Here is a 16,783-nt window from a genome sequence, read left to right as displayed (position 1 = left end):
CTTGAGGGACTTTGAAAGTGGCCTCTGTCTCTGTGCTGGGGATCAGCGTGTCTGAGGGATCTCCTTCCTCCTCTTTTCCTTCCAAGGATTAAAGTTATTTCTTGTTTTACGATATTTTGTGTGTTTACATAAGTTGATGAAGTTTGCACAGCAGGGACTCTTTGTCCAACATTCATCACTGTTAGCAACTTTTTCATTTACAGCAGGGAAGTACCTCTGCACAGGGCTCAGGGCTCTACTCAGTGCCACTTAGTCACGTGACCGCAGGTCGACTAAACACAGTAAAGCAGGAAGCTGCGAGTAGGGGGCAGAGCAAAGTGAGTCTGAATGACATGAACGGTGTTAACTTTAGGTTACTTGCATAAACCTGGTTCTCAGAGTTGCATGAGTGAGATGTGTCACTATGGAATGTGCCTCCCCGCATATTCCTCAGATGCATTTATCTCATTCTGCCAATCCTGATTGGCTGGTGATTGCAATCATTATGTCGGGCAGAGCCACCCACCCTTAAATAGCTTGTGCTATTACATAGTTGTTATTTAAGATAAACACCTCTTGTCGCTTTGCCCCGGCATGAAGGGCTGTCTGGTGAGATGTCTTACTCATGGTACTCTGAGAACCAGGGTTACGCAAGTTACCTAAAGATCTCATTTCTAGCATTCATTTCACCGTCTCACTATGGGAAATGGAGACTCCAGTATTGCCAGACAAGCTTATGTCAAGGACCCAGTGCCCACTACTTGAAGCAGAGACTTCCAACCTGTAAAACTGGACAAAAATGAGAGGTGAAGACCAGCTTGCCTCTGCAAGACCGGCTTGCGGCCTGCAGGCTTGCTCCACCACGAGTGAAGTAAGCCGGAAGGCCATTTGCTGCCTGCCACCCTATACACCCTACACATATACTATAATCATATGTGTATTGTTTGTGTATTTATACACAAATACTCATATGTATTTGAATAATAATAATAATAATAATATTAATAATAATAATTAAAAAAGAAAATGCATGAATAAACTTTCTGAATCCTTTATCATCTGCAACTGAAAATAGTTGTGGACGATTACTATACCTTTCTAATGTGACGATGTTGTCTGTTGTTGTTGTCCCTGGCTCTCTTTCTCTGTCTTTCCCTGCCTTCTGTTCCTGTGCTACTGCGAGTACTACCGCCCCCCCCCCCCCCCCTCTGCTCAGTGCAAGCACAAGGCTCACGTGCGGAGTGAAGCGGGAAAAAGTGAGAGAAAGAAAAAAAAACCCACTAGGCTCGCGTCGTTCACTTCAAAGAGTCGGCTCTAAGAGCCGTTTTGTTCACGACCGACACATCACTAGTATACAGCCTTTGTAATTCTTCAGAAGAGAAAGGGAGGGGGGAGAATGCAGACAGGACAATAGGTACAAATACCCCAACCACCTAGGCACATAGGTCGGGTTGGGCTTTAGTGACACCCTGTTACAAGCATAGCCATACCTGTTATGTGTCTGTGAGCGCGAGGAGGGAGAAAAAGAGTGGAAAAGTACGAGCTGTCACCGAGCAGAAACGGGAAATGGAAGCATGTAAATATAATAATAACCACTGCAGCCAAAAAGAGTGCCTGACGAGCCCAGTTGTAAGTAAGCTCTTAAGACTCGACTGTACGCTGTGTTCGTGTTTTCCTCCGAAACAAAAAGTTCCGTTGGAGCAGCCTTTCAACGCCTCTCTCTGTCTCTCACTAGCAAAGTTGACCCAGACAACGAAGTAAAGCTAGTTTTCAGCTACGAGCCCGACACGGAACTGGATGTATTAGCCAGAGGTCTCTTTACGGTTTTACGCCTTTACGGTTCGGAGCCGCGAACCTGTTTTACAGGTGCGGAATAGTTTTCTATACGAGATCGCTGCAGAAAGTGCAGCCTTACCTAATGTCAACCTACTGTTACTCATTTTATATTAAGATTTAAAACCTAGTTGGTATTGGTATGGCAAATAACCTTCAGTAAAAGTAATAGGTCACACAACAATAGTACATTCATGTAGTTGTAAATAGCATGATAATATATTAAGTAATCCAAAGTATTCAGAATACATTACTCTCATTGAGACACAGGCATTAGAGCCATTAAGAGGCTATTGTAATGGAATAGAGTTACTCATATTATGTATTTTAAATATAATTCCGGTACATGTATTCCGTTACTCCCCAACACTGGCCACAATCAGCCCCAGTTTCAGCTGTGGGCAAAAAGGGGTCTGTTCCCAACAGGCTAACTTGGCACATCAGTCATCGTCTGAGACTCCTCATGTTGAAGCGGGTGCAGTGCAGGAACCAGGGGTTTCGATTGCAAGCTGGGCATGTTCCAGCCCAAGGCAACACAAGCAGACCTGGTGTGTGTTCTTACTCGAGACCCCATACCTTGGAGTCTCCGCGTCCTCCAGTATAAGGGAAAGTTGCGATTTTTGCTAGCTGGTATACTAACGTCGAAGGATGTGAGTTAGTTGGCTTGGTAACCTTGGCTGAAGATGAACGGTGGTAGCGGGTGTGCTAAACTGTGCAAAAAGGACCGCCTTACTGGAAGGTAAGTGGTATGACGACCAATCTTTGGTGAAGATTCGGGTTCAGAAGAGACAGGCAAAGGTAGCTAGCACCCAGCAACAGGAAATAGCTAACGCTCCTATCTGTGGAAAGTGAAGTTAACTATTCTAAGAAGGTTGAGATATGCCCTGAAGCAAGAAGAGGTTTTTGAATAACAACTATGTAATAGTGCAAGCCATATAGGCGTTGTTGTTTTAGTAATGTGAGGTAGGGCTGGGCCACATTATACCGTTCACGGTAAAACCGGTACAATGTTACGCAACAATAAGAAATTAAAATATCACCATAGAATATGGCTCATTTGCATGAGCGAAGCCGCTGTCTGGTGAGGCTTGCTATGTCCCTTTTGATTGTTAATGGTTAAAAATGTTTTTTATGAATCACAAGGTATAAAACTACTTAAAAAGACACACACACACACACACACACACACACACACACACACACACACACACACACACACAAAGTAACTCGGCCGGAGTGCCTATTTCGGGTCACTTTTGCCAGTCCCAAGTACGGATAAAGGAGGAGGGTTGGAATTGTGACATTAAAAAAACAAAAACTCCACAATGTTTTTTTCTCTCTCCTACAGCGTCTGTTGCATAGGCATGACCTATTATGCAAATTAGGCGATGACATCATTTGGCGACTTCTAGCGACTTTTAGGACAGCCAATCGCGATTTTACTTACTGAAGAGTTGGCAACACTGCGGAGCAATCTGGGTCCAAAACTCCGTCCCTTCAGGTACCAAAGTCAAACGAACACTGCGGCACACTGAGAGTTAAAAACTTCTTTCATCTTTAATTAAATGATCAGTGTTGCTGCTTTACCAGGTTTAACAATTAAGTTTAACACCCCGGTATCCGTGAAAACAGAATTTATTAAATTATTAATAATAATTGAGTTAGAAGTTAGCAGAAATTAGCGCGCTAGTTTTGCCAGTTACCTAAACATTAAATTAAATTCACTTCCACTGTAGATGAAGACAGAAACTATATAGATAGATCAGAATTTGTCAAATAATCTCAATGAGATTTTACCTGGATAAATAAAGGACTAATAATAAAACTGTTATCAATGAAGGTGGTATGCAGTTCTTCACCACACTGGTCTCCAGTCCAACAAGCGCCCACCGCAGGCAGGAGGAAGCACTCGGTCAGCTTCCTCTGACTGGAAACTTTCAGCTGTGGTGAACAGCTCTTACCAAAGCCAAACTTAGCCTCATGTTTGCCATTTAAATGTTTAAAAAGAGAGAAAAAAAAATAAGTTTAAATAATGTGGGTTATGCTGCTGTCTTTGTTTAGTCCCTCTAACAAAAGGACTATCTGGCTCTTTAAAATTCTTCAGTGTACAGGGAGTGCAGAATTATTAGGCAAATGAGTATTTTGTCCACATCATCCTCTTCATGCATGTTGTCTTACTCCAAGCTGTATAGGCTCGAAAGCCTACTACCAATTAAGCATATTAGGTGATGTGCATCTCTGTAATGAGAAGGGGTGTGGTCTAATGACATCAACACCCTATATCAGGTGTGCATAATTATTAGGCAACTTCCTTTCCTTTGGCAAAATGGGTCAAAAGAAGGACTTGACAGGCTCAGAAAAGTCAAAAATAGTAAGATATCTTGCAGAGGGATGCAGCAGTCTCAAAATTGCAAAGCTTCTGAAGCGTGATCATCGAACAATCAAGCGTTTCATTCAAAATAGTCAACAGGGTCGCAAGAAGCGTGTGGAAAAACCAAGGCGCAAAATAACTGCCCATGAACTGAGAAAAGTCAAGCGTGCAGCTGCCAAGATGCCACTTGCCACCAGTTTGGCCATATTTCAGAGCTGCAACATCACTGGAGTGCCCAAAAGCACAAGGTGTGCAATACTCAGAGACATGGCCAAGGTAAGAAAGGCTGAAAGACGACCACCACTGAACAAGACACACAAGCTGAAACGTCAAGACTGGGCCAAGAAATATCTCAAGACTGGTTTTTCTAAGGTTTTATGGACTGATGAAATGAGAGTGAGTCTTGATGGGCCAGATGGATGGGCCCGTGGCTGGATTGGTAAAGGGCAGAGAGCTCCAGTCCGACTCAGACGCCAGCAAGGTGGAGGTGGAGTACTGGTTTGGGCTGGTATCATCAAAGATGAGCTTGTGGGGCCTTTTCGGGTTGAGGATGGAGTCAAGCTCAACTCCCAGTCCTACTGCCAGTTTCTGGAAGACACCTTCTTCAAGCAGTGGTACAGGAAGAAGTCTGCATCCTTCAAGAAAAACATGATTTTCATGCAGGACAATGCTCCATCACACGCGTCCAAGTACTCCACAGCGTGGCTGGCAAGAAAGGGTATAAAAGAAGAAAAACTAATGACATGGCCACCTTGTTCACCTGATCTGAACCCCATTGAGAACCTGTGGTCCATCATCAAATGTGAGATTTACAAGGAGGGAAAACAGTACACCTCTCTGAACAGTGTCTGGGAGGCTGTGGTTGCTGCTGCACGCAATGTTGATGGTGAACAGATCAAAACACTGACAGAATCCATGGATGGCAGGCTTTTGAGTGTCCTTGCAAAGAAAGGTGGCTATATTGGTCGCTGATTTGTTTTTGTTTTGTTTTGAATGTCAGAAATGTATATTTGTGAATGTGGAGATGTTATATTGGTTTCACTGGTAAAAATAAATAATTGAAATGGGTATATATTTGTTTTTTGTTAAGTTGCCTAATAATTATGCACAGTAATAGTCACCTGCACACACAGATATCCCCCTAAAATAGCTAAAACTAAAAACAAACTAAAAACTACTTCCAAAAACATTCAGCTTTGATATTAATGAGTTTTTTGGGTTCATTGAGAACATGGTTGTTGTTCAATAATAAAATTATTCCTCAAAAATGCAACTTGCCTAATAATTCTGCACTCCCTGTATGTTCATACACAGTCCTCTAACATAAACTCAAATATCCTGTGAAAGTGCTCTCAAAAGGGAAGTCATTTTCTCACAATGTTAATTTATATAGATTTATGTAAATCCTGATTACGTTAGAGCAAAATCTTTAGGGTTTATCACAGTTTATCACATTTGTCATGGGTCCCCAACTGTTAAAAAAGTGAGATAATTCATCATTATAGTACAGTAAAAACTACATAAATATTTATTGGAGATAATTAAGGCGACAAAACCATGTTGTCTTTCAGACAAGTGGTGAAAAAGAGTCCAAAATACACATCAAGTTTGCTGAAATTAGTATTTAATAAGAGAGTGCCATTTTTCTATTTAAACAAAAGTCGTGTAAGTCTTTATATTCATATTTGAGTTTATTTTCTGTAGTGGTGACAATATAATGATGTAATGTGTTTGATGTCTGTTTGAAAAGTCTACATAAATTAAGTGGCGTTTGTTAAAGTCAAAAGTCAAAATTCAGGGATACAACACACATTGAAGTCATAGTATTAGAGAAACCAGTTTTTTAATTAAACAGTACTTATACACATGTGTAATGCAACACTAACAGATACAAACTATTAAAAAAGAGAAAAGTGTGCAACAATACTGCAGTCCTTTTTTCTTCTTCAGTACATTCTTACAATGGTAAGGTGGCGCAGTTTAATAGTATTCTATCAGAATTTCAAGCATAAAAAAAAATCACATATAGATTATGTGATTTTCTAAGAATTATACCTTTGTCATCAAAGGATAACACTCGAGAAAATGAAACTGTATTCGGGCTGAATACAACAGGCTTGCTACAGGTAATTCAGACTGATGAAGGGAGGAATCGATCTGCCGTGTGATCAGAAGCTAGGTGTTGAAGCAGTGCGTGGCCCAGTGGTTGAGACGGTGTTCTTCCTGTAATTCAAAATAAAAACGATGGAGTTAATAATCAGAATAACTCAAAATAAGCAAATTAGTTTTGGCTCTAAAAATGCCCCCCTTTTGACCGGTAAATACAGAAACTAAGTTAATAGGATTTTGTATAGAAAGTTAGCTAAACGTTAAAAATGCCGGTTCTATGAAATGTTCGCATGTATTCTAAAAGTGATAAGTGTATGACTGATAAGAAATTCTCACTTTTGCAGAGTTTTGAGAAGGCCTGGAAACCACTTGGCCTCTGGATTGACACAGATCTTAGCACCAGACCTCACAGTGATCCTGTTGAGAAAGCAGAAGATTCAAAACATTACTTAAAAATGGAGAAATTATCACACCGCACAAACTTGATTGAAACTGAAGCAGAAACAAAACTAAGACATGAAGTAAAAGTTTCATTTTTGCTCTTAGTTTACAGTTCTGTGTGTCAGCAGGTAACTTCAAACTTGCATCATCATCATCATCATCATCAGTGCCAGTTATAATACAATAATGTCAAAGTGTAAAAGGGCTTTATTGACATTTACATGGTTCACAGAACAGTGAAAAAGTTTAAAATTACAGTATAAAAGCTTAAAATGAAAAACTCTTAAAGATATGAAGATAAAATACTCAAGTAATAAAGTATATTTCTCAACAATAAAGTACATATAGTACACTTGAGTATTTCAAATGTGTGCATTTTTGTAAGTTTCCACAACATTTCTATAGAAAGCTTTATTTTATTGTGCTCTGCAATCTTTAAAGACACTTTCAATATAAACTGTGATGCATTACAGTAGAGAGTAAAAAGCACCGTTAAAAAACGTCACCTTTGCAAATACTCACATGATTTCAGTTCGGGGGCAGTGTCCTGAAACAGGAGTCACCTCAATCTTCTTGACCATCTTAGCAGAAACAGGTCTCATGGTCGTCTTTCTACAGCGGCAGGTATTTATGGTAAAACCTGAAAAGAAGCATTTCTATTATTTTAGGAGGAAAGAGTTTGTGCAAACAGTAAGAAACAGTAAGAAACAGTAAGAAGCCCCAAAGAAGCCAGTAGATGGACTTCGGGTAATAACCTTCAAACACTCAAAACAATATTTACTTTCAATTACAGGAAAAAGTTTTAATAGTTCTACTAATATTTTAATATTTCTACATTTCTACTATTCTTTGTTTTTTATCACTGATGTAAAAATATAAATGCCTGCAATATTTCAATATAAGCCGCTCACCAGGCGCCTGTGGCACTTTTATTTAACTGTGTCATTTGCTGAGTGCTGTAGACTGTAGTATATATTTACTCTTTATCATGCTGCTGTAACATAAAAATTTCCCTTGTGGGATCAATAATTTATCGATCTGTCTGTCTAATGTATTTTTAAACAGAATAACTAAAGTAAGACGATAAATATGAATAAAATAATGACCTCAAAATCAAAGGGTATATTACTGCATTAAAGCAGTAATGTTTTCTTACCATGCAGAGACACGATGCAACAGCAGAAAGTCAGAGCGACCAGCAGGAGCAGTGGCTTGTTCATCTTCATGATGGTTGTTTTGACCTTTGAGGACCAGTGAGGATGCAAGAAAGAAAGTCTGAGTGAACGAAGTCGAGTGTGGGTTTATAAAGCTGAGAAAGAGGAAGTAAGTTTGGAAACTTACTTCGTCATCACTCACATATTGTCAATATGTCATAAAAGCAGAATTATTAAGTAAAATAATAAATATAACTGCATATTATTATATAATAAAAATGTAGAATTATATATTAAATCATTATAAATGTAACATATGATTACCAATCATGTAAATACTGAGTACATTTAATAGGGGATTTCTTTGATTACTGGATGCTAGCTCCAAATCTAAGGCTGTAAAGATGCTCAGATACACTCAGACACTTCAACAGTTGCACCTTGCTAGTATAAATACATAAAGTAAAATATTTCATTTGGCAGAGCAGCACTTCCGTAATTGAGGGCTGTTAACCTTTTCCGTTTCTGCTTTGACTGGGGGAATTTTGTCTCAGCCCCTTAAATTAAACTGCTTCTCATACCTGAAAATGAAATGGAAAACCCAGAATTACACCGATAAAAATTATTTACACGCAGTAAACATTTGCATCTGCTGGAATCAGACTGGGAACTCCTGATCAATCACAAAATGCTTTTGTGGGTCATACCCACATAGCAGACAGGTCTGGCCCAGATCTGGCATCAAGCTGGCACTTCTGACTGAACGGTGTCATGGCAGGGTGTATGTCAACCAGATGTGGGCCAGGTCTGGCAATGATGACACTATTTATGTTCTCCTATTTTAGTTAGAAGAAACAAATGCCATGTTGCAATACTATACAATACTATAGTATACAATACTATACTATGGTAGGCAACGTTTCAAATGCAGGTTTGTCAGGTTTGTGAGTGTACACTTGATCCAAAACCTAGTGAGGGTTTACTCATATTTACCACTGGGTGTCTTTAGCTCAGGAGGTGGAGCAGGTCACCTACTGATCAGAAGGTTAGTGGTTCAGTCCTTGGCTCCTCCAGACTGTATGTTGTGAGTGTGTATGAATGTAGTGAGAAAGTGTGTGTTTGGGTGAATGTGGCATGTTGTATATAAAATGGTAAAAATGGTAAATGGCCTGTATTTGTATAGCGCTTTACTAGTCCCTAAGGACCCCAAAGCGCTTTACACATCCAGTCACCCACCCATTCACACACTGGTGATGGCTGCTACATTGTAGCCACAGCCGCCCTGGAGCGCACTGACAGAGGCGAGTAATCTGGGAGAGTAGGAAAGCGCAATGTGAAAATTAGTCCATTCGCTGTCTGAACAGAGTTACGTCATGTTACTTTTGCACTATTATGTTCTAGCACATGTTGTTATTACATGGCTTGATTAAGGTACACATTAGGCTGACATCTGGGGCTAGAGCTGAAACTGTTCTGGGCCAGCAGTGTGGTTGCAACTGGTCTTGTGCTGTCCCATGTGTGGGCCACCTCTGGCAAACCAGCTTTGGGCCACCATTATTTGTGGTATGTGGGCCATGTGTAAGCACACTGTGTGGGCAAGATCCGGCTCGTACCAATTTTGCTATGTGGGTAAGAGGACCCTAAAAATGTGGGTTTTTTTTTTTAACTCTGCCCAGCATGCCGCATTCACTGAAAATAAGCTCTTGTCTCAAATGACGATGAATTCAACATTTAAGACTTCTGTTGCATTAGGTGGAGGTGCAGGTAAATTACTAAATGAGCTTGAATAACATCAACACCACTCAATCACTATGATAAAGCCAGTGTTTATGCTGTGGTTTAATTTAGATCTGCTGTAATTAATCCTACATAATTTTTTTGTTTTACGGTTACTGCTTTTTTACACTTACAATTAAATTTAAATGGTAAATGGTAAATGGCCTGTATTTGTATAGCGCTTTACTAGTCCCTAAGGACCCCAAAGCGCTTTACACATCCAGTCATCCACCCATTCACACACACATTCACACACGGGTGATGGCAAGCTACATTGTAGCCACAGCCGCCCTGGGGCGCACTGACTAAATATGATTATCAAATGAAAATATCAAGAAAAAAGGGAATTAAAGTGACCCAAAGCCAGAGTTTGATTTTTGGGCTGTGGTTTTGGCCTCTGCACATACTTTCATCACTCAGCTGCTCTGCCTGTTGGTGTTGTCTGACTTCAAGGTTATTTCCCTGTCTGAATTAACTAAGGTTGTAAATGCAGCTCGATGTACAACAGCTGGACTCAGGGCTGGACTGGGACAAAAAATCAGCCTGGGCATTTTGACTAGAGACCGGCCCACCAGGTATTACAGGAAAAGCCATAAAGCCTTTGAATGAAAACAAACGCTGTTGTGACAGTGATGTACTGTCTTGTTGGTATATGTATGATTTCTATACGTTGTACATCAGATAAAAACTTTGGTTGTAAGCTTCAGATAATTATTTAATAACAGCCAGACATTTTAAATGAGAATAAGAAAGAAAAGTATTTCTTTTGTCCCCCCCCCCCCCCCCCCCCTTTCCTTGTTAATGCCCTACCTGGCCCCCTGGTAAAACTTTGCTAGAGCCGCCCCTGCACAGTTACCAGCTGTCAGCTATGTAGAAAAGGATCCTGGGGTTATTTGTCTCTCAGAAACAGTTCATAACTTCCCTTCAACTCATTCATGTCACCTAAAAGGTAAACCTGTTTCTCCATCACCTGTTCAGCTCTGATGATTCAGTAAGGACATCTCCTGGTTTCATCTTCATGTTTCCCTCTCACCACATATCCAAACCAATATCATGACCAGCAGCTTTTACAGCTGTGGCTCCACATCACTCCTGTCCTGCAGCAGCTTCATTGGCTCCCGGTCAAATATCGTATCAATTTCAAAATACTCTTGTACACATTTAAGGCTATTCATCATCTCTCTCCTCCATATCTCTCTGATCTGGTTCAGATCACCACCTCATCTTAGATCTTCTTCTTCCCTTTCTCTCTCTCTGTCCCCTCCCCCCGTCTTGACACCGTGGGGAGCAGGGCTTTCAGCTGCTCTGCTCCTCGAATTCCCTCCATTTAAGAAATATCTCTTCCTTCTCTCTCTTTAAGCCCCAACTCAAAACTCACTTGTTCAAAGTAGCTTATACCACATAACCTCTCCACTCTGCTATTTTAACTTTGTTTTATGTCTTATGCTTTTATGATTGTGTAAACTGCTTGCTTTTATGTTGCTTTTATTATTCTGCTGTTTACAGTGTCCTTGAGTGTTCTGAAAGGCGCTTTCAAATAAAATGTATTATTATTATTATTATTATTAATGCTGAAGGGCGACATCAGTCATGACTGAAACTTTACTTTCACCACTATATGAGCTGCCTGGATAATATCTGCCTCTCTTGAGGAGCTTTGAAAGTGGCTTCTGTCTCTGTGCTGGGGATCAGCGTGTCTAATTTACACAAGCGTTTTTTGAATAACGACTGTGTAATAGCGCAAGCTATTTAAGAGTGGGTGGCTCTGCCTCACATGGTCGTCGCGAACACCAGCCAATCATGACTGGGATAGGTGTTTCTGAGGAATACACAGGGAGGCACATCCTATAGTGAGACATGGAAACAAATGCTAGGAATGAGAACTCTTCAGTATTAGAAGCTTTGGTTATGTGTAAAATGGTAAATGGCCTGTATTTGTATAGCGCTTTCACTAGTCCCCCTAGGGACCCCAAAGCACTTTAGCCATCCACCCATTCACTCTCACATTCACACACTGGTGGAGGCAAGCTAGAGTTATAGCCACAGCTGCCCTGGGGCAGACTGACAGAAGCGAGGCTGCCATACTGCGCCATCAGCCCTTCTGGCCGACACTAGTAGGCAGTAGGTGAAGTGTCTTGCCCAAGGACATAACGACCAAGACTGTCCGAGCCGGGGCTCGAACCGGCAACCTTCCGATTACAAGGCAAACTCCCAACTCTTGAGCCACGACCGCAGCAGAAAAGGTCTCATTTAATGCACTGTTAAAAAATTACTGTTAAAAATTACATGTTAAGCAAGTCAGGAGTTCCACACACTTTCAGAGCAGATGACCAACTTTTATTTTCTAAATCTGAATTTTAAAAAATCCCTACACTGTTGTTTTAGTAGAGTGAGGTAAGAGGACAAAAACTGGGCATGTGTCTTCAGGCCACCAGCTGGTGCTACTCTAGCTCTCAGGAGAGTTTTTAAAGAACCACATTTAAAACTGTTATCAATGAAGGTGGCATGCAGTTCTTTACCACACTGGTTTCCAGTCCAACAAGCATCCACCGCAGGCAGCGTCCTCTGATTGGAAAACTGTCAGCTGTGGTGAACAGCTCTTACCAAAGCCAAACTTAGCCTCATGTTTGGCATTTAGGCTACCCATATGGAAAAGATATATATAAATCTTATAAAGTTTGTATCTGTCTTGTGTGAAACTTGTATGAAAAGCATATAAGAGTGAAAACGGATATAAGATCCCTTGAAAAATTATATAATGAAACTTGTATGTTTTGGATACTTACTAAAACAATATATGAAAGTAATGAGGAAGTGGCCACTTTCATGAGTAAATCATATAAGTTTTTACTATTTCTTTTCCATATGGCTAAGTTTAAATACCGATTCCTCTAACACAAACATACAATTCTGTGAAAGTGTTCTCAAAAGGCGGATGTCATTTTCTCGCAATGTTAATGTTAATTAATTTACATTTATGTAAAGCCTGATTAGTAATAGCGAAATCTTCAGGGTTATTGCAGCTTATCCTTAGAAACACTTTTCATAAGTCCCCAACTGTTTATCGGTGTAAAACTGATATAAAGCCATATAACTTAGGAGCTACAATTCTACCATGATTGTGGATTTTCAACATACAGAAAGGACCACATGAAGATGAAACTCATCATGTCATGTTTGACCTCTGACCTCTCCTTCAAGGTCAATAGATTTATCTGAGGGTCAAACTGTTTATATACAAAATACAATACTATTGCCTTAAAAGTAAATACTTCCCAAAGAATAGTGCTTTGTGTTTTTATGTTTAAAGAAAACTTTAGAAAACTTTGTTGCCGAAATTATAATTTTAATGACAACAAATCAAAGCCAGGATTTTAAACCTCCCACACAGTCCCGAACCCACCATCACCACCACCCACACCCGCTGCAGGCAATAAAATGTCATTTTTAAGTCTTTTTGTCAGTTCTTTATTCTTATCTTTTTTTATATAAAAAAACAAAAATCCAAATTACAACATAAATTGAAGTCATAGCACCCTAGTGCTAAAGTGACAAAAACCATCCTAACCAACATGCTAAAATCATCCATTTTTAATCAAACAGTACAAATACATGTTTCTTAAGTAAGAAATGGTAACACTAACAGATACAAAACATATAAAAGTTCAAATCTGTGCATCAATACTGCAGTATTTCATTTTCTTCAATACATTCTTTAAAATGGTAAGACAGCGCATTAATACTATCAGGTATAAAAGGTCACATTTCGATCATGGTATTTTGTATATGTTGTAATTTTTTTTCCCTTAAACACTAAAAATAAATGAAACTGCAAAAAGGTTCAATACAAAACAAAAAGACAGTGACATAAACAATGGAAGGTGGGTCAGCCTTCCTCCGGTAATTCACAGCTTGATGACTGAAGGCATCGATATGCCACGAAACGTGATCAGAAGCTAGAAACAGTGGTTGGCTCAGCAGTTGGGAGGCCCTTTTTCCTGTAATCAAAACAAAAGGATGGAGTCAGAATAGCTGGAATAACCAATAACAATCATACAAATCAGAAAGCAGTGACAGATACAGTAAACTAGTATGTGTTTTCCTTCCTTTAGACACAATAAATATACATAGGAGTGAAAAAAATACTGTTTGTTTCCAGGTAGCTAAGATAGATAAATGTAGCATCAAAATTCATTGAAAACAGCAACTCAGTTAAAAAGATATTCTCAGCAAGTTAGGTAAACGTTATTTATGTCGGGTCTATTAAATGTGATTATATGTGTTGTAGGTGATAAAGCTCCTTACTTTTGCAGAGTGTTGAGAAGGCCTGGAAACCACTTGGCCTCTGGATCGACACAAATCCTGTTACCATTCCTCACGGTGATGCTGTGAAGAAATTAAAAATGGAGAAATTAGCACATTGCACACATTTGATTAAACCTGACACAGACTTAAAAGTAAGAAATCGAAGCACAACTTTCCTTTTTGCTTTCAGTTTACAGATCTGTGTGCCAAAATGACACCAGACATCAGACCAGTGAGAGTTATAATAGAGTTGCCAGGGGCTCTATTGAGTGTTTCAACTTCCTATTATAAACTTTCACCTAAAGCTTCAGGAAAACATTAGATTAGCACAGTACATGTGAATTATTAGCTAAAATGTACTCATAACTTTCCCGCTCTGGCTTTGTAGCTAATACCAAAGAGTATTTCAAATTGATGCTCTTTTTAAATTTACCCTGCGGCCCACTGAGAATCTGTGCAACCCAGTGCTCCAGATCAGTGCAAGTACTCACGTGATTTCAGTTCGGGGGCAGTGTCCTGAGGCAGGAGTCACCTCTATCTTCTTGACTGCTCTAGGAGGAATAGGATTCGCGACCGTCCGCCTACAGCGGCAGGTGTTAATGGTAAAACCTGTAAAAAAGGATTTAGTTATTATTTTAGTCTTTAGTAGATTAAACCAGTCTGACTTTGTTAAGGCTCAAAATTACTATGCATCTATATATGTTTGTACAAATCTTGCAACTTTCAGTCCCATTTCAAAGTTTTTCAAAGCACTAAGATGCAGCTGAAAGCCCCAGAGAAGCCAGTAAATGGATCTGTTGCTCTGTCTTTAAGGTCAGGTATTACCCTTGACACTCAAAACAAGTGTCACGGGTAATACCTACAACCTACTTAAAAAGCTTGTTTTTTTATTGTACTGTACTTTAATGCATTTAAAAAAAAACAGAATAAATAAACTATGACATCATGTGAACCAAGACAAGATAAAATACATTTAAAGACGATAAATATGAATAAAATAATGCCCTCAAAATCAAATGGCATATTTTGGCTGCCCTCCTGTGAGATACCAAAATGTACAAATATTTTTAATTAAAGCAATAATGTTTTCTTACCATGCAGAGACGCGATGCAACAGCAGAAAGTCAGAGCGACCAGCAGGAGCAGTGGCTTGTTCATCTTCGTGATGGTTGTTTTGATCTTTGAGGACCAGTGAGGATGCAAGAGTGAAAGTCTGAGAGTGAATGAAGTCGAGTGTGGGTTTATAAAGCTGAAAAAGAGGAAGTAAGGAGGGAAACTCTGTGGCGTTTTTTTTTTGTAGTTTTTGCTGACTGAGCTAAATATGGCAAACACCGCATTTCATCACCACTTACAATATAAAAAACTGAGTCATGAAATAAAATTATAAATATAATTTCATATTGTTATATAATAACATTTTATTATTGTATTTAGGGTTATATCTAAATGTAAATGTAGTGTACAATTAATATTGGATTTCTTTGATTACTAGATGTCGGCTCCAAATTTAAGGCTGGAGGTAAAACTCAGACACCTCATCAGTCTAATAGTGCTGGATTGGACATCCCTGAGATTTTGGTCCACATTGACACAATAGCATCACACAGTTGCTGCAGGCTTATCAGCTGCACAAGATCTACCATTCTTCCATATCCCAAAGGTGCTCTACTGGATTGAGATCAGGTGACTGTGGAGGCCAGCTGAGTACAGTGAACTCACTGTGATGTTCAAGAAACCCGTTTGAGATGATCTCAGCTTTGTGACATGGTGAGACAGAAGCAGCGATCAGAAGATGGGCACAGTGTGGTCATAAAGACATGGACATGGTCAGAAACAGCACTCGTGTTATTTAAACTAAAAATAAATATCCCCTACACCATTAAACCATTACTACCAGCTTTGAGTGTTGATACAGGCAGGATGGATCTGTGCTTTCAAGCAACATTTTCCAGTCAGGGTCCAGTCAGGGAAGGTGCACAGCAATCCAAAAGAAACAACAAACAGAATCCAGGCAGGAAGACTCACAAGAAAGGGTTTCAGACAAAAGGGGAAGATGGCACTATTTATACTCTATACATACAAATAAATGAGACATAGGTGCACACAATGGACACAATCACAGGGGAGGGAAAAGTACACACAAAGCACAAGACACAAAGGAGTACCGAAAAAAAACAGGGAGCAACTAATACAAAGATTAAACACACACCTACGTATTGCAAGTTTACACTATGGGAAGGCTTGAAAACTTGTACTAGAGAGTCAAAAACTAAAAACATGAAATGAACTTAAGTTTCTCTCATGTGACTGGATAATTAGACGTTTGTGTTATTGAACAGGTGCAAACAAAGCAATTCGTGTATATTAGCAAATATCCTTTGAAGTTATTCTGGAAAAGGAAAAGGATGGTGTCAGACAAACTGCATTTTCTCTGTTCAGGCTCAGCTCTCTTATATTCACCATAGTGCACTTTGAACCCACAACCAAGGGAATTGTGACCCATTTGGCTTTCACGGCATTAACACAAAATATTAATTGGTTCAGCGATCAGATGTTTGCTTCATAGCTGTAAAAATGACCAATCAGTTACAGCAGGTACAACCAAACATGCACTGGGTGGAGGGCCAGCAGGCCAAAAAACATATACTAAGGTGGTGCATCATGGCTTTTCTTTAGGAAGGCATGGATATAAAACTGATGACTGGACAGTTCTGTAAACTGCAACTGTTGTGGTCAAGATTCGTGGAAATTCAGGCCAGAACAGATTTAGTATTGGTACTTCACACTGGGTTTAACCTGCCTGGAATCAGGAACA

The 16,783-nt window shown here is 39.6% G+C and overlaps 2 protein-coding genes across 2 annotated transcripts; both read right to left on the bottom strand.

Moving 5' to 3' along the window:
* Positions 1 to 5,817: 5,817 nt before the first annotated feature.
* Positions 5,818 to 7,992, bottom strand: LOC112430048 (C-X-C motif chemokine 10). The gene is made up of 4 exons (XM_024804569.2): positions 7,890 to 7,992; positions 7,256 to 7,373; positions 6,629 to 6,709; positions 5,818 to 6,406 (listed from the first exon to the last, which is right to left on the bottom strand). Exons 1-4 carry the CDS (start codon positions 7,957 to 7,959, stop codon positions 6,352 to 6,354), a joined length of 324 nt encoding a protein of 107 aa, XP_024660337.2. The 5' UTR covers positions 7,960 to 7,992; the 3' UTR covers positions 5,818 to 6,351.
* A 5,109-nt stretch (positions 7,993 to 13,101) lies between these two features.
* On the bottom strand, positions 13,102 to 15,170 carry LOC101475062 (C-X-C motif chemokine 10). Its single transcript, XM_004555689.3, has 4 exons — positions 15,063 to 15,170; positions 14,460 to 14,577; positions 13,969 to 14,049; positions 13,102 to 13,661 (listed from the first exon to the last, which is right to left on the bottom strand). Exons 1-4 carry the CDS (start codon positions 15,124 to 15,126, stop codon positions 13,613 to 13,615), a joined length of 312 nt encoding a protein of 103 aa, XP_004555746.2. The 5' UTR covers positions 15,127 to 15,170; the 3' UTR covers positions 13,102 to 13,612.
* Positions 15,171 to 16,783: the final 1,613 nt, after the last annotated feature.

This window comes from Maylandia zebra, linkage group LG12 (assembly GCF_041146795.1).
Source record: "Maylandia zebra isolate NMK-2024a linkage group LG12, Mzebra_GT3a, whole genome shotgun sequence".
Taxonomy (NCBI): domain Eukaryota; kingdom Metazoa; phylum Chordata; class Actinopteri; order Cichliformes; family Cichlidae; genus Maylandia; species Maylandia zebra.
The sequence above is the reverse complement of the archived record's forward strand: the minus strand, read 5'-3'. Positions and strand labels throughout refer to the sequence as shown.